The sequence below is a fragment of the Sphaeramia orbicularis genome, chromosome 1, assembly GCF_902148855.1.
Source record: "Sphaeramia orbicularis chromosome 1, fSphaOr1.1, whole genome shotgun sequence".
Taxonomy (NCBI): Eukaryota; Metazoa; Chordata; class Actinopteri; order Kurtiformes; family Apogonidae; genus Sphaeramia; species Sphaeramia orbicularis.
In genome coordinates, this window is record NC_043957.1 from 24,659,412 (window position 1) to 24,683,889 (window position 24,478).

General features: G+C 36.9%; 1 protein-coding gene across 1 annotated transcript; it reads right to left on the reverse strand.

Moving 5' to 3' along the window:
• Positions 1-7,167: 7,167 nt before the first annotated feature.
• Positions 7,168-23,775, reverse strand: smim28 (small integral membrane protein 28). Its single transcript, XM_030131600.1, has 6 exons — positions 23,763-23,775; positions 20,399-20,591; positions 20,221-20,233; positions 13,396-13,725; positions 10,034-10,097; positions 7,168-8,007 (listed from the first exon to the last, which is right to left on the reverse strand). Exons 1-6 carry the CDS (start codon positions 23,773-23,775, stop codon positions 7,583-7,585), a joined length of 1,038 nt encoding a protein of 345 aa, XP_029987460.1. The 3' UTR covers positions 7,168-7,582.
• Between the last annotated feature and the right edge of the window lie 703 nt (positions 23,776-24,478).

Here is a 24,478-nt window from a genome sequence, read left to right on the forward strand (position 1 = left end):
CTGTAAATCCATTGTGATGGATTGTTTACTATAAATGTACAACTGAGGAGGTCTGATTTTAAGTGGCTGCATTTTGAAATAGATTGACTCAGTTCTCTTGAGTTTTACCATGATTATTAAATCATTAAAGAAAGACCACACTAATTGTCAAACATGGCAGCAACTTAAATCCATTTGCAATAGCTGAGGTTTAGTTCCAGAGGAGGTGGATGCCATGTTCAGTATTTGCACCATTAAACTCTTCAAGAATACATGATAAGACACAACTCCAACTTGTACAAAACTCAGCCGCTCGAGTGCTGACGTAGACCAGAAGGCAGGCTCACATTACACCGGTTTGAAAATCACTGCATTGAATCCCCATGTGTTTCAGGATTGATTTTAAGGTCCTTTCAATAGTTTTTAAATGTCTTAATGGTCTTGCTCCTTCTTATCTTTTTTTGACCTGCTTTTACCATATGAACCCTGAGGTCCTCTGGCACTGGCCTTTTAATAGTTCCAAAAGCTAACACAAAAACTCACGGCGAGGTAGCTTTTCAGCATTATGTTCCTTGCCTATGGAACAGCCTGCCAGAGAACCTCAGGACCGTGGAGAATGTAGAAATGTTTAAAATCAGGCTCAAGACACACCTCTTTAATTCGGCCTTAAACTAATGCCCCTTTCTATCTTAACTTTCCACTTCTCTTAGTTTTTTAATTGGACTTTTAACCGATGCTTCTGTTTTATCCTTTTAATGTTTTATAGTTATATTTTTATATATATATATATATATATATATATATATGTCTTATATTTAGATTCTTTCAAACAATGCTTTTGTTTTTCAAATTTTTTAAATGTTTCTTATCTATATTATTCAGTGTTTCATCAGTGGGAGCCCTCCACACCAGGGGGCAACTGTGGACTCTGGTGGCTGTGGCGCCTTCCCTCCCTGGGGTCTGCTCCTTTCCAGTGGGTGGGGGTCCCAGTTGGCCCTCTCTCACTGGTCAGGATGCGGCACTGTGTTGGTGGCGCCAGGTTGCCAGGGTCAGTGAATGGCTCCCTGAGACAGTGCCTCCTCTTTTACTTTCTGACCCTCTGGTGCTCAGTCAGTCTTTTGAAGTGTGTGTGTGTGTGTGTGTGTGTGTGTGTGGGGGGGGGGGGGGGGGGGGGGGGGGTAACTGATTTTTAAACTTATTTGTAAAGCATTTTGTGCTATGTCCTTAATGTATGAAAAGTGCTATATAAATAAAGATTGACTGAAGATGTAAACTTTCCTTTAGTTTAGTGAATATTTAAAATATTCAGTATAATAAAGTATTCCCAGATCATTTTTTTTTTTTAAATGTTTTTTGTTAAACATGAGAAAAAATGTCTCTTATCAAAAGAACTGACAGTTTTGCAGTGTTGCAGTACAAGAATTTTATTTAACAAACTAAATGAAATGGAAATATAACAAAAAACTACCTTACATTTGCTAAATCAAGCAGAAGCTACAGTGTGAAATGATGCCGGATTTATTGGTTGAAATCTGTATCGTTCAACATTATATAGCTGAAAAAGAAAAAAAAAACAAAAAACAGTAACAGATGTGATACTAAGATGCGAGTATTGTCTTGTCTTATTTCAAAGGGACATTATGGGGTCATATTTAAGGGTCAACACTGGAGGAAACTCTGACAGCATCAGTTGTGGAGTGCATTTAAAGGTTTGCCTGCAGAACATATTATTACTGAGGGTGACATATTTAACCCATAAAGACCCAGTGCTACTTTTGTGGCAGGTCCCAAATTCATTTTTCTCCCTATTTAACCTTTCTGAAGTTATTTATCATAATTTGTTATAATATTATCCTCTGAATTTTGCCTTTTTCAGTGTAAATCATGTATTTTCATATATTTAATTCACAGATCAGGTAGATGTTCATAAAAAATCAAATTAAATTCAAAGGTTATATAAGAAATAGTGACTTTTCTCAACAAAATATACCATTTAAGAAGTATCTCCATCCACTGTCATTTACCTGATGACCATGAAAAGATGACAAACATTTTTCAAAAATTATTTATGTGGATTGACAGAATTAGTGGATCAACAGGTATTAAACATTTTACATCAGTAGATGCTTTTGGTCACCTGTGGATATTTGGGTCTTTGAGGGTTAAAAGTGCATTTATAGATTTTTACCACTAGAGGGAAGACAAACTCCAAGAGACAGACCAGGATCCTCCTCTGTCTGTAGATGAAATGCATTGTTTAAATGTAAAAATATCTACTATTTTACCATGTTTGATCCTTAAAATGTCAAGTAAAGTGGATAATCTGTCGTCCATTAGTATCACATTCAGAGGTTGCACACTGAATGTCAATAAACCTTCAGATTCTTTAAAATAGAGGTCTCAAGTTGTTAAAAAAAACAACTGAATTATAGTCAATGATAAGAGACTCATAATTAATTTTATCCCATTTGAATTATGACATCATTTACACATGTGATAATTGTTAGTTAACCTGTTAAGCCTTGAGCCATTTGTTTCTGGTTAGCATCATTTCATTGTGCCATAAAACACTGGATTAGCCGATAGCAAAAGCTTCATTCATATTTAACCAAGTTTTGATTAGAAAATAGCGAAGATAAGACAACATTCTTTTCACAGTGACCTTTATTTATGCTCTTCTTTGTCTCGTTCGGCGAGTTTTATTGGTAGAGAAATAAGACTTGTGCTGTCAGGTCTGCTTAGTGTTAGCTTAGGTCTGCACAGATTGTCTCATTGGTCTTTTGTTTTATTAAATTAATCATGACATACACTAATCTCGGACTGTAAACCTGTCTTAGATATTTGCCCATTTACTTGCTTGTTAATTAGCTGATGTTCCTCTGGTTACATGGATGTATAGCATCTGTATATTGATAAAAACATTGCATGTTACCATGGCAACAGTTGCATTGGGTATAACAGGCTACAATACAGTTTTACGAGTACAGGAAGTCAAAGTTTGATGCAAACCTGTTGAAGTATCAAACTGTGAGAATGCTTTAATAAAAACACCATACACCTGAAAGTGGTAGAGGAAACTGCCTCTTTCCACAGTCTGGTCTAAGTGACTGAAGATATGAAGTACAGGCTACTTTTTAACCTCCCTCTTGAAGAATAAGGTGAAATATAGGTAACAGCCATGTTTTCATGCAAAACTAGATGTTACTGTTCTATCTTTACCACAAACAGTGATTTTCTCAACATCTAAAATTCTACTTCAAACAGACAGACGTGTGTAAATGGCGACACAATGCGAACAGGATCCAAACAATGATTTGACTCTCGCCATTGACCATCATTCATATTTTTTCCAAGGTTTGGGGTAAATTGAATGGGATTCATCAAGGTAACTCAATCAGTTTCTTCCTCTCAGCCTGTAAATGTATCTAACTTTGTGAGGAAAAGGTTAAATATAGACAAAAATTAATGTGATCATCTCATTCTAGCATCTAACATTTTCTCCCACAGACTTGTAGATTATCAGCCTGAAAATAGCCACCAAAGAAGGAGATGGAGTTTCACCTCCACTTTTCCTCAAAGCTGTTAAGAAAAAAAATCTGTCATTGCATTTTACAAAGTACCTCTGCACATTATAGAACATCTCTAAACCATTGGTTGAAGGGGACTTGTGACACTTATCCTGCCTTCATGTGCCATGGGGATTATGGTCAACTAATGTGTTGACCCGTGGGGATCCAAGGGTTCTAGATGTGGTAGTTTTTATTGAGGTTGTGCACATATGTCACATGATCATTAAGGAGGGGTTTGGAATAACTGTTCTTATAATAAGTGGATGATTTGGCCGAATTAAAATGCGAAATATTAAAACCTAAGTTGAGGGAGAGCAGTGGTGCAACCCAAAAAAAAAGAAAAGTCACTGTTAAAATGAATTATAAAATTTATTCAGTTATAATAAATACAATTAAAAACACTAAATTTAACTAGAAGCACTCGGAGAGCGCAGACCTCCGCCAAGGCTGATCAGTGCCCCACCCACCCACCCCCGATCACCACCAAAATTTAATCATTTCTTCCTTATCCCATTTCCAACAAACCCTGAAAATTTCATCAAAATCTGTCCATAACTTTTTGAGTTATGTTGCACACTAACGGACAGACAAACAGACAGACAAACAAACCCTGGCAAAAACATAACCTCCTTGGCGGAGGTAAAAATAGAATTTAAAAGAAAAACAAGGAATGAGGTCGCACAATGGTTCGTTCCAAGGAGCGACACGACAGTGATCCACCAGGGCGAGTCCGGCCCGCTCCTGAACAGAACACACACATACACAGGCGGCAGCACGGAGCCCAGCCAAAGGCAGACGGCATACGGACAGGTACAAAAAAGATACATACACGCCCGGTAGGGCTCCTCACCCTACGGCTGCGTCGTTCGGGCCTCGTTATGCGGAGCTTCACTAGGGACCCATGCCAGCTCCTCGCTCCTCCTCTTCAGCTCCACTGTCCGCACCTGACAGACGGCACACACACAAAGGCCAGCACAGGACACACCGGCGCACCAAACCCCCAGGCCAAAGGCCGCTCTGGTCAGAATGTGTGATCAAACTTTCCTAATACCTACAGACAGGGAGTGCTCTCTGCTCTCCCGCTGCTGTATTCGGCCCCACAGAGTCCTCTACATGGTGCGCTCCGGTCCGCGTTCCTGTCCGTCCGTGTAGCAGCGGTCAACTCCTGAAACAGGGTCCGACTGCTGGCTGTTGCGTGTGGGTCTCACCGTGGTGTTGGTGGTCTCTTTCCGGTGCCTGGCTGGTCCTGTGCGTGCCGATGTCACGTACCTCGCTCCTTCCCTCTCTGGCGTCTCCTGGCACCGAATCACTTTTCTTGTTCTCGTGCCCCACCAGGCACAGGTGTGGTGATTACCAAGTTCCGCAGATTGGGCAAGACAGTCATGTGTTCGGGGTGTTTCCATGGCAGCTAACTAGGGAAGCATAACAAACTCAAAATACAGACACAATGGAAAAACAAAAGCAAACCAAAACATGCAAAAGGTGAATTAAATAAAACACATCAAGAAAATGTCACACCAAAAACGCCATCCCTTTGGCTGGATCACAATCACAGTTTTCTGTTTACGACGCCATATTGGTAGGCAAGCTTTCCTTGGATTGTACAGCGTGTTAAATGATGGACCTGCTAAACTCCTGTGTGCCGTTTATTACTCAGCTTTCACCAATTATAAGTTCAGCATACAGACCGCTGGGTTCCATTGGTGGCAGCGGTGGTTCTGTTCTGCCGACCGCTGTTTATAGTTATTACCGCGGTTAGCGTAGCTTCTCAGTATAGTTAGCCTGCGTGTCTGTTGCGCTTAGCGGCTTGGAAAAAAAGAATTGTCATCATATGGTACGGTGATGAAGACCCCTTTAAACCTACCAGGAGGGCTTCCCCTGGCCTATCACCCAATAACGACAGAGTGATTGTGGATCTACCTGCTCCCTTTGCCGGCGGTGGCAGCCAGAGTTTCCTCCGCTGGAAGTGGCAGTCGGAGCTACGGCGGGCGACACCGGTGGGTTCAGCGGGGAGCTGGTGACAATACTGCCCACCCATCTGTGACAGTCTGCTTTTCTACTATGGGACAGCCTTCCTGATGCGGTCAAGTCAAATGCGGCCATGAAAGAGAAGATGGGATCGGCTTTTGGACAGAGACAGTTAATGGACCGTTTTAGAGCTAACATATTGGCTCGTTCACCAGTTCCGGGGCAGAGCCTGGAGGTGTACGGCTGATGTGAGCCAGCTGGAGCTGGTACTCGTGTTCTTACCTCCGAGTTACGTGCGCATCACTGTTGTTAGTAAACATTGAAACTCATGTATGGTGCCTTTATCACAAGCAGACATACTCGCAAATAACAAAACACGCAAACACGAGTCCAAAGAAAAACACGATATAAAGCAACAGTTCTGACTTTCTGGATCCAGATAGCGTGCCTACCAATATGGCGGTGTAAACAACAACCACATGACCAGTGACGTCAGCTGCAAGTCCTCAATACTGTTGTGTATTTGTGCATGTTGTACCACATTTGTCCAGTAGTCACCGCCAAAGCGTTCTAGCCATAGAAACGTGATTGTAAGGCTATTGTATTCCAAAATTAATAATATCTCCCAAAATACTGGTCCTATCAATTTGCTGTTTTCGCTAGTCTCTTCCTTGATCAAAATTGCATAAGCTTGCCAAACTGCAGGAGTAGCTGTTGGGTAAAAACATTCTACTTACTTTTTTTTTTTGGTTGCTTTGTTTTATGTAATTACTTTCACCAAGGAGATTATGATTTCACCCATTTTCAACTAAACAAAACAATTTACTAATCCACTGTGTTATTATTGTAAGAGTGAAATCGTGGTATGTGAATATGATGAATTTCCAAATTTTGTCTGAATCCCCAGACACACACACATGCCCGCACACAGAGGCCACTTGGTTTTTATAATATAGATACTAGTTACAAACTCCAAAATTGTACATGAACACTCCCTCATGTCATATTATCAATCGGACAACATATTTTGATCCACAGGCTGCCGACATGAAAATAACCTTTGAAGTTATCAACATGGCGGAGAGCAACAAAGGATTCAGCACAATTGATAAACGATGCTTTTATTAAAATTCTGCTCCTCTTAGCTGATGATTTTGCACATTTATTGTATACACATTTTGAAAAAAAAAAAAAAATGCTTTAACAGGTGAATTAATGCGTCCAAAACTGTTTTACACAAATAGCAGGTCACGATAAATTGTGTGTCAGCCATTTTTAATTTTGCTACGACAACAAAAGTACTTGAACACAACGCCCTTGCAATTTCGCATTCACAAGTTGAAAGGTTCATTTTTCTGATAGCACGTGAAGGCAGCATAAGGACCTTCAGGAAATACTGGAGAGATCCTGTAAAATCTGTTTATCTGACCTAAAATTCCATTTACATGTGGATGAGAAGCCCAAAAGTAGAGAAAAGTGGTGAGAGGTAATTATGAAACATTACCTATGCCTCTATCTGATAGATTATGCAAAGTAACGAGTGAAAAGAACATCAGGAGCCTGAAATGTGTAGCTCTTTGAGGGTTAATTTTTTTTTAGGCCAGTTTGCTTTTTTGACAAATGTTTTTCGTCAAATGTAGGGTAGCTGTTGAGTAAAAACATTCTACTTTCTTTCTTTTTTTTTTTTTTTTTTGGTTGCTTTGTTTTATGTAATTACTTTCACCAAAGAGATTATGATTTCACCCATTTTCAAATAAACAAAACTATTTACTAATCCATTGTGTTATTATTGTAAGAGTGACATTGTGGTATGTGAATATAATGAGGGTGATTTATCTGCTAGATGTTCTACTTCATTCACCAGCTGCACAGATAGAGCACAGTGGCCTTTTTTCTATTTTAATAACTCCTACAAGCAAATTGTGGTTGAAAATGAGCCATAAAGATGATAAATATGAATGTACAAATGCAGAGTGGGTTATTATTAATTGAGTAAAATGTACAGAAGGACAGAAACACCAAATATTGGAGTTCTAATGTCAGTTCACAGCAGCTCTGATGTCTCATCACACATATTGGCCACTGGATTTCAGCTCTGGACACAGCTTGGCCTCTAGATCCTCAATCTTCATCGACTCCACATCTTTGGAGCTGGACAGGCTGGCGGCTCTGGTGATCTTGGTGAGTGTTTCCTCATAGGGCGGGGGCAGGTAGACCATCACAAAGACCCCGTCCGATCCATCTGAACTGGTGCTGGTGTGGCGTTCTACGTTCCTGGTCAGGGATGAGAGGATCTCGGCACTACTCTCAGCATCCTGGAAGTCCAGAGCGATGATGTTGGCCAGGCTCAGCTTAGTCCGGGACCAGCGGCGGACGGCCAGACCCACCAGGAGAGCCAGGATGAGGATGGAGAGGATGATGAAGACCATGTAGACCACCAGCTCAGACTTTCTGTCATCGTCCAAGTCCAACTCATTCCACTTTTTATCCTGAAGATCAAGAAGACGATTTAAGATAAACAATACAGATGTTTGCCTGTTCTTTATTTCAGCTGACACAAAGGTTCTTCACAATGAAATCCCAAACGTGTTAAACTTGTAAAGTAGTTATAACTCACACATTCAGCTCACTTTGATCTCAAGTTGGTCAGACCAGTAAAATACTGTCATAATAACCTATAAACAATGAAAACTCCAAATTGTTCTCCTTGTTTTAGTTTTAAAAAGTAACATTAAATCCTAAAACTGTTTATAAACTATCTCACGAGTTTCTTAAGAAAATTAAAAAAAAAAAAAAAAAATGCAATTTAAATAAACAATATTATACCTCACCTTATCATTTGTACATGTGCATTACAACAACAACAAATGAGTTATTGTCACTGAAAGGAATTTATAAAACATTCTCATTTGGACAGATGTACTAAGTGCTAACATTAAAACAATGACAGGTTGAAATCTGTCCATGTGATGTGTGATTTGGAGGTTTTGCACGTGTTGTTTTGAAATACTCATTATCATTTGAGAATTGTGCCAAAAAAATTATTTAGACAACTCAGGTGACTGTTTCATTTGAAAGCTGTGTCTGTAATTATACTAATTCAACAGTAAATGAAATGAAAAGCACGTGATTGATGATGTGTAATACATTAGAGCTTGTTGCGCTCAGATCTTTAGTTTGATCCTGTGTGAGTGGATGGAGTGAAGCAGCTGCAGAGCTGCTCATCCCGCATTACAAACCCCTAAAGTCTGTGTATGATCCGCACCCCTGCAGCTGCTTACAGCTGCTCAGACTGTCCCAAATTCCCCCGACCTCAGTTTTTCTAGTAATCAGTTAATGTTGTCTGGATGACCCTGCAGACTCTGGTCCTGCAGCACCGGACAGTATTAATTCTCAATCCGTCTGAGTGTCGGCCAGCTGCTCTCAGGACCAGCTTCTGTCTGAAATCTAACACTTGGAGAAAAGACTCAAAGATTTAAGATTTCAAAGATTTAGAAGCACAGGACATGCAGCGAATTGAGATTTCGCTCACCTTGTTAAATGCCATACATTTAAAAAAAAAAAAAAAAGAGAGATGTTACTGTTCTATCTTTACCACAAACAGATAAAGAGAGAGATAAAAGTAGAACAAGAACTAGAAGCACTTGGAGAGCGCAGACCTCCGCCAAGGCTGATCAGTGGCCCCCCCCGTGGGCCCCCCCACCCCGATCACCACCAAAATTTAATCATTTCTTCCTTATCCCATTTCCAACAAACCCTGAAAATTTCATCCAAATCTGTCCAGAACTTTTTGAGTTATGTTGCACACTAACGGACAGACAAACAAACAGACAAACAAACAAACAAACAAACAAACAGACAAACAAACAAACAAACCCTGGCAAAAACATAACCTCCTTGGCGGAGGTAATAAGAACAAATAAGTGGTATAAAGAATAAACGATAAGATCTGAAACTTTAACTGCTCCATGTTTGTGACATCAGTGCACCATGATGCGCTTTTCCTTTCCTATTTTCTTAATCTGCTTCAATATTCTGTGACTGAGCGGTTTAGACCAGTGTCAAATTGTGTCTCTGGTATCAAAAATGTGTTTATCACTGGGCTCTGACATTCATTACAAACTGTGCTTCTCTCACTCATTATTGTGTTTCTACAGAAAAGTGAACTGGTCACTGTTATCTGCTCATCGGTTCAGTCACTGGTATATTTTAATTTACAAAGCAGTTTTGGGGAGATGTCCTTCTTATTTATGTTCACTGTAACCCTGGAATCATGGAGGTTACAATTTCTGCTCAATGGACACTTTGAAACTGTTCCAAAGATAAGGACTGAATCAGGTTTTCAGCTGCTGATGCCTGGAACAAGCTTCAGTCTGAGCTCCATCTACAAACACTGACTCCTTCGAATGATTTTAAAGACAGAGTGAGATCTGTTGGTCTGTAAATGTTTTGATTGATTGTTTTGTGTGTATATGTTTGCAAATGCTTTTCATATTGTAAACAGTAGTTATGTGTCTTTATCGCTGCTGTCTTGACCAGGTCTCCCTTGTTAAAGAGATCCCTCATCTCAGTGGGACCAACCTGGTTAAACAAAGGTTAAATAAATAAAAAATGATTTAAACTTTGACTCTTGATCCCTCTTTTTATATCTAGATGAAGTTCAGACTTTTAAAACTGATGAATAAGTTTTTAGACATAATGAGACAACATTAGATGACCTTTTGATATTCTGTTCTTGTCTTATGTTCTAAACATGACGAATCTGCCTTCAGCTTCTTTGTTCCTTAACCCATAAAGATCCACCACCAACCAAAACCATCTAGTGATCTACACAGTGTAATACCTGTTGATCCACTAATCCTATTTCCTATTGATACATGTAAAATACAGCTTTCATCTTTTAGTTGTCATCAGATATGACCCATTTGGATTGTCAGAGTCTCTGTAGTTAACGTGGGAACACCGTCATCTTCTACATTTCTACGTCATCTTCCTATATTTAATTCACTGATCATGTAAATGTTTATCAAAGCTCAGAGTAAATTCAAAGGTTATTATATCAAAACAGAGAAAACTGGAGAAATAGTGACTTTTTCAGTCAAAATAATCCAAGTGTGTCCACCCACTGTCATTGATCCAACTCCATGGGTTTTACTGGTGAATCAATGTTGTAGAAGATGACAATGTTTTCTTGTTCACTACAGAGCCTCTGAACGTCCAAATGGGTCATATCTGATGACCATGAAAAGATGACAAACTGCATTTTACACCAATTATTTACATGTATTAATAGGATTAGTGGATCAACAGGTATTAAACAGTTTAGATCAGCAGATGGTTTTGGTTGCCAGTGGATGTTTGGGTCTTTATGGGTTAACAATGATTTTAATTCAGGTTCTACATACAGACCAAAATGATCTGTAGTGGGTCAGACCAGTAAAATACTATTATAATAACCTATCAATAATGACAACTCCAAATACTTATCTTTGTTTTAGTGTTAAAAAAAAAGTTAAAAAAAAACAAAACAAAACATAAAAACATGAAAATTTTTACATTTAGAAACTATTCTTTCACTAAAAATATAAATAACCTGAACAAATACAAACAACCTGAAATGTCTTAAGAGAAGTCTGTTCAATTTTACCAATATTCTGCCTGTTACTAAATGTTCTGTGTATTTGTAGAGCCACTGTAATGGGTTAGCTGTAATGCACATGTGTAAACAATAAACTGAGGCAGAATATTATTAAAATTACACTTAATTTTGTTGCTATCATCACAGAATGAGTAAAATACATACATTGGCGTATGCAAAATGTAATGTCTTTTACAGGGTGTCTTGTAAAAACAGAACAGTCCAGTTTTGAAAGAAAGAGTGAGAAATAAAGTAAAACAGAAGAAAAGGTATGCATCTCACATGTTTCCTGTAAGATAGCTGGAGAGAGAGAGAAAGAGAGAGAGAGAGAGAGAGATATTATTACTGTTTTCAGTAGTAGTAGTAGTAGTAGTAGTAGTAATAGCATTATTACCAGTAGTAGTACTAAATTGCTCTTCAATATGTTTTTTGATTGTAGGATTTGTCATTACCTGACGAAAAACTGCACACATTAATTGTAAGGCCACAACAGGAGAACATTCAACCATAACATTCCTATGTGAACAAGGACTGAGAATATCCTAATGTTTGCATTAGCTAGCTGTTGTCCTGGAGTGTTATGAGTGGATCGGCTCTGGGACAGGCACTAGGTCAGTGGTTCACAACCTTTTTTGGCTGGTGACCCCATTTTAACATCACAAATTTCTGGCAACCCCAGACATTCAAAACTCAGACCTTTTTTTTTTTTTTTTTTAGCTAAAATTAATTTATTTTTGATCATGTAATAGTTTGCTAGACTATGTTGCAAATAAATGTTCATTTTAGACAACATTTAGTCTATATAATGTATATTATTATGGACGGAGGTAGAAAAGCCAGGTGTAGGTGTATATATACATATACATATATATATATGTGTGTGTATATATGTATATATATATATATATATATATATATATATATATATATATATATATATATATATATATATATATATATATATACATATATATATATATATATATATATATATATATATATATACATATATATATATATATATACACATATACATATATATATATGTATATATGTATATGTATATATATATATATATATATATATATATATATATATATACACCTACACCTGGCTTTTCTACCTTTTTTTAAGAAAAGAAAGAAACAAAAAACTGCCTTTTTAACAGTATCATGAAATATCGTGATATACAGGGTGGGGAAGCAAAATTTACAATATTTTGAGGCAGGGATTGAAAGACAGTGTATGACCAATTACTTTATTGAAAGTCATGAGAATTTATTTGCCACAAGAAAATTTACATAATAGAAAATGTTTTTATTCTGTGTCCTCCTTCTTTCTCAATAACTGTTTTCACATGCTTCCTGAAACTTGCGCAAGTGTTCCTCAAATATTCGGGTGACAACTTCTCCCATTCTTCTTTAATAGTATCTTCCAGACTTTCTCGTAATAGTTTTGCTCATAGTCATTCTCTTCTTTCCATTATAAACAGTCTTTATGGACACTCCAACTATTTTTGAAATCTCCTTTGGTGTGACGAGTGCATTCAGCAAATCACACACTCTTTGACGTTTGCTTTCCTGATTACTCATATGGGCAAAAGTTTCTGAAAAGGTATGGATAATAGTGTTAGGTATGATTATGACATCAATACATGTTTGGTTTCAAAACAATTGACGTAGTGCCTGCTGAGAAAAAACAACTAAATGTAAATTGTAAATTTTGCTTCCCCACCCTGTGTGTGTGTGTGTGTGTGTGTGTGTGTGTGTATATATATATATATATATATATATATATATATATATATATATATATATATATATATATATATATATATATGGTACTTATTTAGCACTTTTATTTAGATTTATTTGGATTTTACTGTTAAAAACACAAATTTATTGTAAAATGGACTTGGAGATTTTGACATTTTATGGATCATTAATATTGCAGAAAATATGAAATTATGCACCTTGAATTTCTCATGCATCAGATATGACAGTGCAGCTGTAACATTCAATACACATTTGTTGCATGTCTTTCCTTATCCTCATTTCACTTCTGTTGCTTTTGCAGGAAAACTCACCAAAATACTTAAAAACAATTAAATAGTTTACTGAAATGTAAAGTCATGGAGCTTCAGAAAAGGAAAGAACTGTATCTTTCATTTTAAATCTATGTAAGGTGAAACTCAGAGGCTTAAAATCAGACTGTGTTGAAGTTTAATGCATGAGGACCCACCTGTGTCTCCTGTGTTGAAGGTGATCCGGTCACCCAGTCGTAGGACTCTCTGCCTGCAGGTCCGAACCGCATCCAGCTGCTGTCCAGTAACACCCGCATGATGCTCAGTGTAGACGGACAAAAGAATCTGAGTGGCCTAAATGAGAGGCAGTAGATGGTGATCTGCTGAAGCATCAAGTGGTGTGAGAAGTAAACAGAGCAGGAGGAGGGCGGCTGGTGCTGATGAGGGGAGGAGGGGGTGATGGGAGTGAGGATGAAGTGGGAGGAGTTGACATGGAAGAGTGGGGGTGATTGTAGGAGGGGCCTCTGGTTAAGCAGCTGCTCACATGCCTTCACATGCAGGAGAGCAGTAGGATTCAGGCCAATGATGGGATTTAGAGCCGTGCAGCTGCCCTATATCACTATATATGTGTATGTGTTTGTATTTATATGCCAGTAAAGCTTGGTGACAGAAAAAGGCAGGACTCTTGAGAATAAACTTCGAGCACGTGGCGCTCACTTGAGGAAATAAACCACACAGATAGTAAAATGATACAGCTGTTCCACCCTCTGCATGCGTACAATGTGATGACACAAATACTTTCCCTGTAACATAAGCTGCACTTACATCTGCAGCTAACATCAGGGGGAAATGGCAGAAATGTACAGTGAGACATGGAGCAGAGCAGTAGAGTCACATCTTACCTAAAGTGAATGGTGGTCAGTAATCACAGCTGTCAATCACAGCTGTCAATCACATACATACGTCGCGGAAAAAATTATTAGACCACCCTTGTTTTCTTCAATTTCTTGTTCGTTTTAATGCCTGGTCCAACTAAAGGTACATTTGTTTAGATAAATATAATGACAATAACAAAAATATCTCATAAGAGTTTAATTTAAGAGCTGATATCTAGTCATTTTCCATGGATTTCTTGATAATAACCAAAATCACTAAAGTTCTTACATCAATAACGATAGCAGTGGTTGCCAACCATTTTTGGCTTGTGACCGCATTTTAACATCACAAATTTCTGGCGACCCCAGGCATTCAAAACACAGACATTTTTTGTTTTGCTAAAATTAATTTGTTTTCGATCATGTAATTGTTTGCTATACTATATTGCAAATAAATGTTAATTTTAGACAACATTTAGTCTATATAATGTATATTATTATGGACGGAGGCAGAAAAGCCAGGTGGAGATTACTGCACAAAGTGAGAATTTTATTTTCTTTGCAGCATCTGAAACCGGCCACAATGAACATTTGAAAGATAAACAGAACCACACTGCTTCAGTTTCAGCTTCACAGTTTGTCATGTCTTTTATGTATTGTGATTGTCTCTCTCAACTCACCATATATTTTTTATTTGTAAGTTTTTTTTTTTAATTTTTGTTTATTTTTTATCAATTACTAGAAATTTCAGGTGACCCCATTTGAATTCCAGGCAACCCCACGTGGGGCCCTGACCCCAAGGTTGAAAAACACTGAGCTATGGGATTGTACTGCCAAAAACAGTGCTTTTAGGCATTCCATGTTTACTTTTCTGTCTGTTTCAGTCACATGATACACACAGGAGTTAGTACTTGATTGCATAACCATTGTTTTTGATGACTTTTGATGGTCTAATAATTTTTTCCGTGACTGTATTCAAAGGATAATGTTTAAGTCCCTTTATTATCTTAATGTGCAATTCATCTCTATATGTTACCCATCCCAACACACAGTACCCAGCATTTGCCGTTAGCATGTCAGGACCAGTGAGCTGCAATTGAAGGTGCTCCTGGAGCCATACTAAGTGAAGCACCATTACCTTACATTTCCTCAAACTTCCCCCATCCTTTAAAACAGAGGTGTCAAACATACGGCCAAAACCAGCCCACCAAGGGGTCCAGTCCAGCCCATAGGATGAATTTTTGAAATGAAAATGTTACACTGAAGATATTAGTGTAAAAAAGTAAAATTACATGAAAATATTTACCTTTACAAACTATCCTTTTACACAAAAATGTCTATCAACCTGAAAAGACATGAACAACCTGAAAAGTCTTCAGAGAAGTATGTGCAATTTTACCAATATTCTGCCTGTTACCACATGTTTTGTGTATTTTTAGATCCACTGTGATCTGTAAATTGTAATGCACATGTGTAAAAGATAAAGTGATGCAGAATATTGTTAAAATTTTACTTATCTTTCCCTAGAGATTTCAGGTTGCTTATGTTATTAACATTTTTTTTACAGGATAGTTTGTAGATGCAAATATTTTCATAATGGAATTTTACTTTTTTCATGCTAAAATATATAGAAAAGGTTGGAGTTGGCATAATTTATAGGTTATTATGTTATTATTTTACCAGTCTATGGCCTGTTTGAGATCATATGAGTTTGACACCCCTGCTTTAGAATGACAATAGAAAAAATGGGAAGTAAATGATAGTGTGAAACCTCTGCATGTGCATGTTAATAAAAGCAACAGTGGCTCAGAGAGACAGAAGGACAAACACACAAGTCAGCTTTACAATAATCCTGATTGAAATATTGCACGAAAGGGGAAAAAACTACCTGAAAACATTGGTTGATTAAATATCCATAGGATGGATTAAGCACAAGATTAATCTGCATGTTTTAGAGTGTGGAGAGGCTTTTCTGTGCAGGTCAGGTTTTCTGATCACACACTATTAATTGCAATGAGAAAGACACCTACATTGAAATCTTATAAATGTAAAGTCTAATATTAATTTAACAGAAACCTGTTAGAGCAGGACAAAGAGATCAGAGCCTGTTACTCCACTCTAGGCTCTGAACACATCTCAGATAAAGGAATCTTGGATCTGTTGACTCAGAAACTAAAGACAATGTTTGATTTCTGCTGCAAACAACTGGAACAAATTATGTAAAGATCTTAGATGTGTCCTGAGCATGGACATAAAATCCAGATTAAAACTTCTCTTTTCAGGTGAACCATAAAACTCACATTCGTTTTTTATTCCTCTGCTCATCTTAATTAATTCTTCGGGATGACCACTTTATATTTACGCAACAGTCAGAGTGAAATAGGTTCAATTTATGTGGACAATATAATTTGTGAATCCAATTTTCACAACTTCTAAATAAAAGAGGTGAACAATTTTTTCAATTCCACAAATCATTCAATAAGTGTACATTTATTTATATAGCACCATATTGTACAATGTTCTTCAAAGCGCTTTACATTTTAGAAAAATTATAAATAGTCCAAACCCTATTGGATCTGAACAATGGGAGGTGTGTCTTTTTGTTCTTCTTTCATGTGCTTGTTGTTTTAACCTCGTCCTTATATTGACCTAATTTCCCCTGCGATTATTATTAATGTTATTGAAACAATATTGTCAAGCGTCAGCAGTGAAATCCCCATCGGCTTTCATCAGACTCCACACAGAGGCTTAAGAGGCCTGATGGAGCGAGTCTGCCACCATTAGTAAACAAAACTGATGCTTAAAGCACGATTTACTCTGAAACAGCAGCGTCTTTACTCACTCTGGTCTAAATCCTTCAATCAGGGGGTTTAATGAAGCCGTCGGTCTTTGGCTACTGATGGACTTTGAGGAGATGAAGACTGAACACTGTACACTACACAATAAGACCCTTGTGTTCTTTAAGCACTTTGTTTTCTTTCATCGTCTTCTGAACCAAGGGTGTCAAACTCATATTAGTTCAGGGGCCACATACAGCCAATATGATCTGAAATATGATCTAAAATAATAACAGTGAAAAAAAGTAAAATTACATTATGAATTGTTTACATCTACAAAGTATCCTTTAAAAATGTGAATAACATGAACCACAGACAACTGAAAATTTATTGAGCAAATTAAGTACAATTTTAACAATATTCAGCCTCAGATTATCATTTAGACATGTGCATTACAACTTACAGATCACAGTGGATCTACAAATGCACAAAACATCTGGTAACAGGCAGAATAGTGATAAAATTGCACTTACTGCTTTTGAGACATTTCAGGTTGTTCATATTTGTTCAGGTTATTCATATTTTTGTGAAAGGATAGTTTGTAAATGTTAACATTTTCATATTATTTAACTTTTTTACGCTAAAACAAAGAGAAAAATTTAGACTCTAAAGAAGTCGGACCCTCCTGTACCTCGAATTATAGCTGGGATTGGCTCCAGCCATCTGCAACAGGCGCAGTAGAAAATGGATGTATGGATCAAAGTGGAATTATTTATTACTTATCATGTTAAGAAATGTCAGCTAAGACTTATCTGCTAGCCAGATGCAGTCATCAAAAGAGCCACATCTGGCTCACGAGCCATAGGTTCCCGACCCCTGATTTAGAGTTATTGTTATTTATAGGTTATTATGATAGTATTTTAGTGGCCTGATCCACATGAGATCATATTGGTCTGTATGTGTTGTAAAATGATTTTTAACATCCTTGATTGTTAATATCTTCAGTGTAATGTTTGCATTTCACAAATTCATCCCATGGGCTAGAATGGACCCTTTGACAGGCTGATTTTTGGTCCATGGGCCATATGTTTGACACCTATGTTCTAAACAGTTGATTACTCCCTACCTGAAATAAATCACTGAGCTGCACTTTATATATATACTTATATACTGTATATATATATGTGTGTGTGTGTGTATACACACACACACGCACACACACACACACACACACGCACACACACACACACACACACACACACACACACACACGTATATGCAGTTTATTTTGCTCAGTTGCCCTGGAATGTCTGTTAAATGGTGAATTTTCTTATGTGTTTTGACTCATGTATGTGTTTTTATGTGTCTGTTTTTAGATACTTTACTGTTTTATCTTATTGCTTACCTTATTGCACTAGGACCTAAGTATACATTTCATTCTTTAGTGTGCAACATGGAATGAATGACAATAAAATGAACCTTGACCCTTGTGCCTTGTACCCTTATGGCTCACCTGTTACAAATTTGAATAGTTTTTATAGTAGAAGAAGCATAGCTTTCTGGTCTGAGCTGTATGCACATAAACTTCAATCTGGGTAAATGAATTATGTAATAAGGTCAGCACTAACAGATAGAAAATGCTGAAAAGACAGACAGGGTTATTTTGTTGTAGCTGTTGTTCTGTTAAACAGGCATGGTGTCTGTGTCAGTTGCTGCTTTCCAAAAAAAAAAAGCTTAAAGTTTCCCAAAGAACATACTGACACTCCACAACGATACTGGGAAAATATTTTGTGGATTGATGAAACTGATGAAACTATGGCACAAAAAAGTAAATCATGTCAATGTGGGAACATCATTATCACAGTGAAGTTTGGTGGAGGAAGCATCAGGTGGGGCTGTTTTGCTGCCTCAAGTCCTGGACCATTTGGGATCATCTGGGAGCAAATGAATTCTCAGCTTTATCACTGTATCTTACAGGATGACGTCAGGGAAGCTCAGTTGAAGTTGGTGCAGCAGAACAATGACCCTAAACACTGAGGTAAATCTACTAAAGAATGGCTTCAGAGGAAGAAATCAACCAAGAATCCACAAGTTCTTGGCTGAGGTTATTGCAGCCAAAGGAGCTTTGACCAGTTATTAAAACCAAGGGTTCAGTGAGGACTGTGAATACTTTATCATTTTCTTCAACAAAGACATGAGATATATTTGTTTTTTTTCATCTGTACTTTTCGAATCACATTTTATGACCAGTTCGAGTGGAACACAAGGGAATTTCAGGGTTCATATATCTTTTCTTGCCCCTGTAGATGTATGTATACACAGCTTAACATTGTAGAGCAGGGGTGTCAAACATATGGCCCACGGACCTAAACTGGCTCACCAAAGGGTCCGATCTGGCCATGAATTTGGGTCAAGGGTGTTGAATTTTAGTTCAGGTTAAAAGTACAGAACAACAAAATCTAAAGTGGATCAGAGGAGTAAAATATTATCATAATTCTCAATTAATTTGTCTTTGTTTTAGTGTAAAAAAAAAAAAAAACTACATGAAAATATTTACATTTACAAATTATCCTTTCACAAAAAATGTGAATAGCATGAACTACCATGAACAACCATGAACAACCAGAAATGTCTTAAGAAAAGCAAGTGCAATTTTACCAATATTCCACCTGTTACTTAATGTTTTGTGTATTTGTAGATCCACTGTGATCTGTAAGTTATAATGCACCTGTGTAAATGATTAACTGAGACATAGTATACAAATTGAATTTATTTTTCATAAGAAAATTTTAGGTTGTTCAGATTATTCACCTTTTTTAAAGGATAGTTCATAAATGTAAACAATTTCATCAAGTAACTGTATCTTTTTCACTCAGAAACATAGACAAAAGTTTATAGTTGTCATTATTTATAGATTATGTTATAATTATTTTTCTGGAGATCATATCGGGCTGAATGTGGCCCCTGAACTAAAGTGAGTTTGATACCAAACTCTATCAGAATGCTCCTACATTTTTAGTTCTGCTTCATTTTTGTAAAGTAGTGGTTTTACACCTTTAAGCTGTATGTGCAAGGATGAGAAAAACATGAGTATGTTGTGCAGCTTTTTCCTCTTGGTCCAAATCTAAAGAGTAAATATAAATATAGATGAACTTTTTGCAATTTAAGGCTCCTGTGGAAAAGACAAGACACTTCTCCAAGCTTCCATCTGACTATGATCAGTAATTGGTAACAGTTCTTGATCACATATTCAACCTTCCTACCTCTGGTTGGAGTCTGGCTCCACAGAGGTGAACATTTGTTTCCTCTCAGACCATTTGAACAACAATGTATTGAAAAGCAATCATTGGATTTTTGCCCAATTAAGCCATAAGACGACCAAGCTCCGCACCTGGTGGTTGAATCTAGGACATAATCATAAGCTGATTATACTCAGTAATCATAATTTCTAAAGGTAAAAACTAGAAAACACATTACTAGAGGTTATTTAAATAAAGATCTGATGTAAAATCTGTTACAAAACCATCTCTATATGTTCATCAGTGATGTCATGACAAATCAAATATTACCCATGATCCTCCTGTGCACCTCTGCACACTCGGACCCCTTCATATTTCTGCCCAGTCAGCTCGCCACGTGAGGAGTAATTACAGCTGCTGTCTCTGGACTGGGCCAGTAATCCCACAGGGACAAATCCCATTCGCTGCCCCCACAGCCGAGCGTCCCGCTGGGTGGACTCCAGGCAGATGTTGAACCTGACAGCTGGAGTATGGACACGTCACAGGCCGTCTTTGATCAGCGGCAGCAGCATTGTCATGCACAATATGTGGATGAGTATGCAGAAAAGCTGATGCAGGAGTTTGGAGGGGATTAACCCTCAAAGACCCAAACAGCTACCCACGACCAAAATCATCTACTGATCTAAAATGTTTAATTACTTCTCAACCACTAAACAATCAGTGTAAAATACAGTTTGTCATCTTTTCATGGTCATCAGATATTACCCATTTGGATGTTCAGGAAACACTGTCATCGTCTACAACACTGATTCACCAGTAAAACCCATGGAGTTAAATGACAGTGGATGGAGATGTTTAATCTTACATTCAGTTATTGATATCTTTGCTGAAAAAGTCACTTTCTCTTCAGTTTTCTGTGTTTCTGATACAATAACCCTCAATTTTAAACTGATTTTTTATAAACATCTCCATGATCAGTAAATTAAATATAGGAAAATACACGGTTTACACGAAAAAAAAAAAACACAAAAAACAGGGGATAATATCATAATAAATAGTGAGAAGTCACTTAAGAAAGTTTAAATAAAGAGAAAAATTAATTTGTGAACTGCCACAAAAGTAGCACTGGGTCTTTATGGGTTAAAGTACTTTTACTCAGCCATAACATAGTAGAAATACACACGGCACAGATATTTGAGAATGCCTACACTGAAACTACGCAAACACAAAATTTAACCCATATTGATAGTCTTCATTCCATACAGTCTAACTTTTATACCAGATATTTGAGTTCCATTCAATATAGTCAAACTTTCAATCTTAATATTCTAACTAAATTTGATTCTTATTACTTATGTTCAATTATTATTATTATTATTATTATTATTATTATTATTATTATTATTATTATTATTATTCATTCATTCATTTTCTGAACCCGCTTCATCCTCACTAGGGTCACGGGGATCGCTTGGAGCCTATCCCAGCTACATAGGGGCGAAGGCAGGGTACACCCTGGACAAGTCGCCAGTTCATCGCAGGGCTATTATTATTATTATTATTATTATTATTATTATTATTATTATTATTATTATTATTATTATTATTATTATTATTCAATATGTTTGTAGTTATTCAAAACATTTTGATTTATTAAAGATTATAATTGTGTCTCTTATCACATGTTTAAGGGCCCCCATTTATGAGCTGAGGACTGTTTCTGGGTGTCCTATTACAAAACGTTTCTTGTAAATGAGCTGTTGATTTTAACGGTTTGTAATAATTTTGTAATAAATTGATTGATTGATTGATTGATTGATTGATTGATTGATTGATTGATTGATTGATTGACTGATAATTATCATTCCATGAAATCCCACTTTTATTCCATATTTTCAAGTTTTATTCCATATATTATGACTTGTGTTACATACTTTCCAGCTGTCATTCCACAAAACCCAACTTTCATTCTATATATTCCAACTGTTATTCCATGTATTCTAACTTTTGCCACATATTATGAATTTTTTTCCTTATAGTCAATTATCATACCATAAATTCCTATTTATTTGACATTTTCAAATTGATTCCATATATTGTGACTTACAAAACATACATCTCAACTATCATTCCATAAATTCCAAATGCTATTTTGTACATGTGTATATATATATATATATATATATATATATATATATATATATACACATACATATACATATATATATATATATATATATATATATATATATATATATATATATATATATATATATATATATATATATATATATATATATATATATATATATATATATATATATATATATATATGCTCCACACTTACGTCACCACAGACCACCTCCACTGGTTCTAACAGATTTTCCCTAGTATATAGGTTCAGTCATAGACCTTCCACTGTCATGCACACAAACATTCTCCTATTGGGTTCAGTAAAGGGCTGTATGGAGGAAGGCAAACATTTCTGAAACTGGCTGATATTGAACCACTCCTGTATCTGGACATTGTCCCAAACCACAACATAAACAGACTCCTCTGTCTCTCAGGTTGTTTCCATCTGTTGTTGGTTTCCAGTGCACTTTGCTTATGCTGATGAGCAGTTGGTTTGAAATAAGTGTGTTCAATTTTAAGTGGTTGTGTCTGCTAGATGACAACTGTGCTGTATTCGTGTTTAACGTTTGCCTCCTGTGTTTACCATTTTGCAGCTGATGTGCAACACAGTGAGATATGTGTGTAGAGTTGTGCAAAAAGTGTGTTACAGGTGTGAAAATTGTATCTAAGTATAAGAATCAACTTAAGGTTGTGCCAAAAGAGTGTTTGATTTGACAACTGTATTTAGGCCACCGACAATTTGGTTCAGAGAATGGAGTTCAGTGTTTTAGCAACTGAGAAAAACTGTAAGAAATGTTACATTTATTTACAATATATAATAAACATTATGTTGTGCATGTGCTGGATGCAGTGTTTTCCATTTTGCTGTGTAGTGTGTAATGACTGTTCTGTAGGGTCTACATCACTGTTTTTCAACCTTGGGGTCAGGACCCCACGTGGGGTCACCTGGAATTCAAATGGGGTCGCCTGGAATTTCTAGTAATTGATAAAAATAAAAACTTACTAATAAAAAATATATGGTGAGTTGAGTGAGACAATCCCAATACATAAAAGACAAACTGTGAAGCTGAAACTGAAGCACTGTGGTACTGTTTATCTGTCAAATGTTCATTGTGGTCGGTTTGAGATGTTGCAGCTCTTTCATAATTCATAGTTCGAGTTCTTGTTTGTTCAGTATTAATTGCCAGCCTTGTAAATACAAGCTGGACTGACTGTACATATCCTGACCAAGGAAAATAACATTCTCACTTTGTGCAGTGTCATGGAGGCGTAAACGACAAAGAAATTCATGGAGAATGGATTGGATGTCAATCAGGCCCTCCTTTATTGTGCACAAGTGAGATACTGACAGACAAAGCTTCGCCCTCTGTCAGAAGTCAGTTCTGACCTGTCCAGGAAGTCACTCTAACTTACAGTAGCCTGCGCTAAGCTTAAATATAATTGGTTAGTATGATGTGTGATGCTTTCGCTAAGCAGAAGAAAGAAAATAAGATAAAAACAGACAGAATGCAAGACCTTGGAGTTGTCCTGGGAAGTTTTAGGGAGTTGGGTTATGCTGTACCTTGTGGTATCATTGGAGAAAAAGTAGCTTACAAAACATGCAGAAGTGAGAAACTGACTGAGAGTAAACATTCATATCTAGGCCTGTGGTTAGAAAGAGAATGAAAACTGGAGACCCATCACAGGTGTCTTCTATTAAAATCAGTATTAACAGCAGTAATCTACACCTGGCTTTTCTGCCTCCGTCCATAATAATATACATTATATAGACTAAATTTGTAATGTTAAAATGGGGTCACGAACCAAAAAAGGTCGGGAATCACTGGTTTACATGGTGCCTGGTTGTGTTTGATCTGAAAGAAGTGTTTGCTTTTAAGTGCAGGTAAAACAGTTTTGAGGCAGTTGTTGGCTTTTGCAAGAGGAGTGACAGATTTTGTGAATGCAGTTTGAATCCTGGGTTTTGTGTTTACGGTTTTGAGAAAAGGGGAGCCGCTTCGGAAAAATGTGTCTTAGCGATTGTGAAAAACTGTAATATCCTGCAGGATTCTGTGTAATCATCTGAACAGCTCCCAGGAGTTTTGATAGTTTTCCCAGGCAAATATTGTCTGTTCTCAGACTCAGTAAAAGACTGCAGCTGTAATCCCATAAGAAGCTTTTCTTTTCTCTCTGCTTCACTTATAACGGATGGATAAACCATGGAATGTCTCTGCAGAGTGATTCTATCTCATTTATTTATTTATTTATGGATGGATGGATGGATGGATGGAATGGACCCGT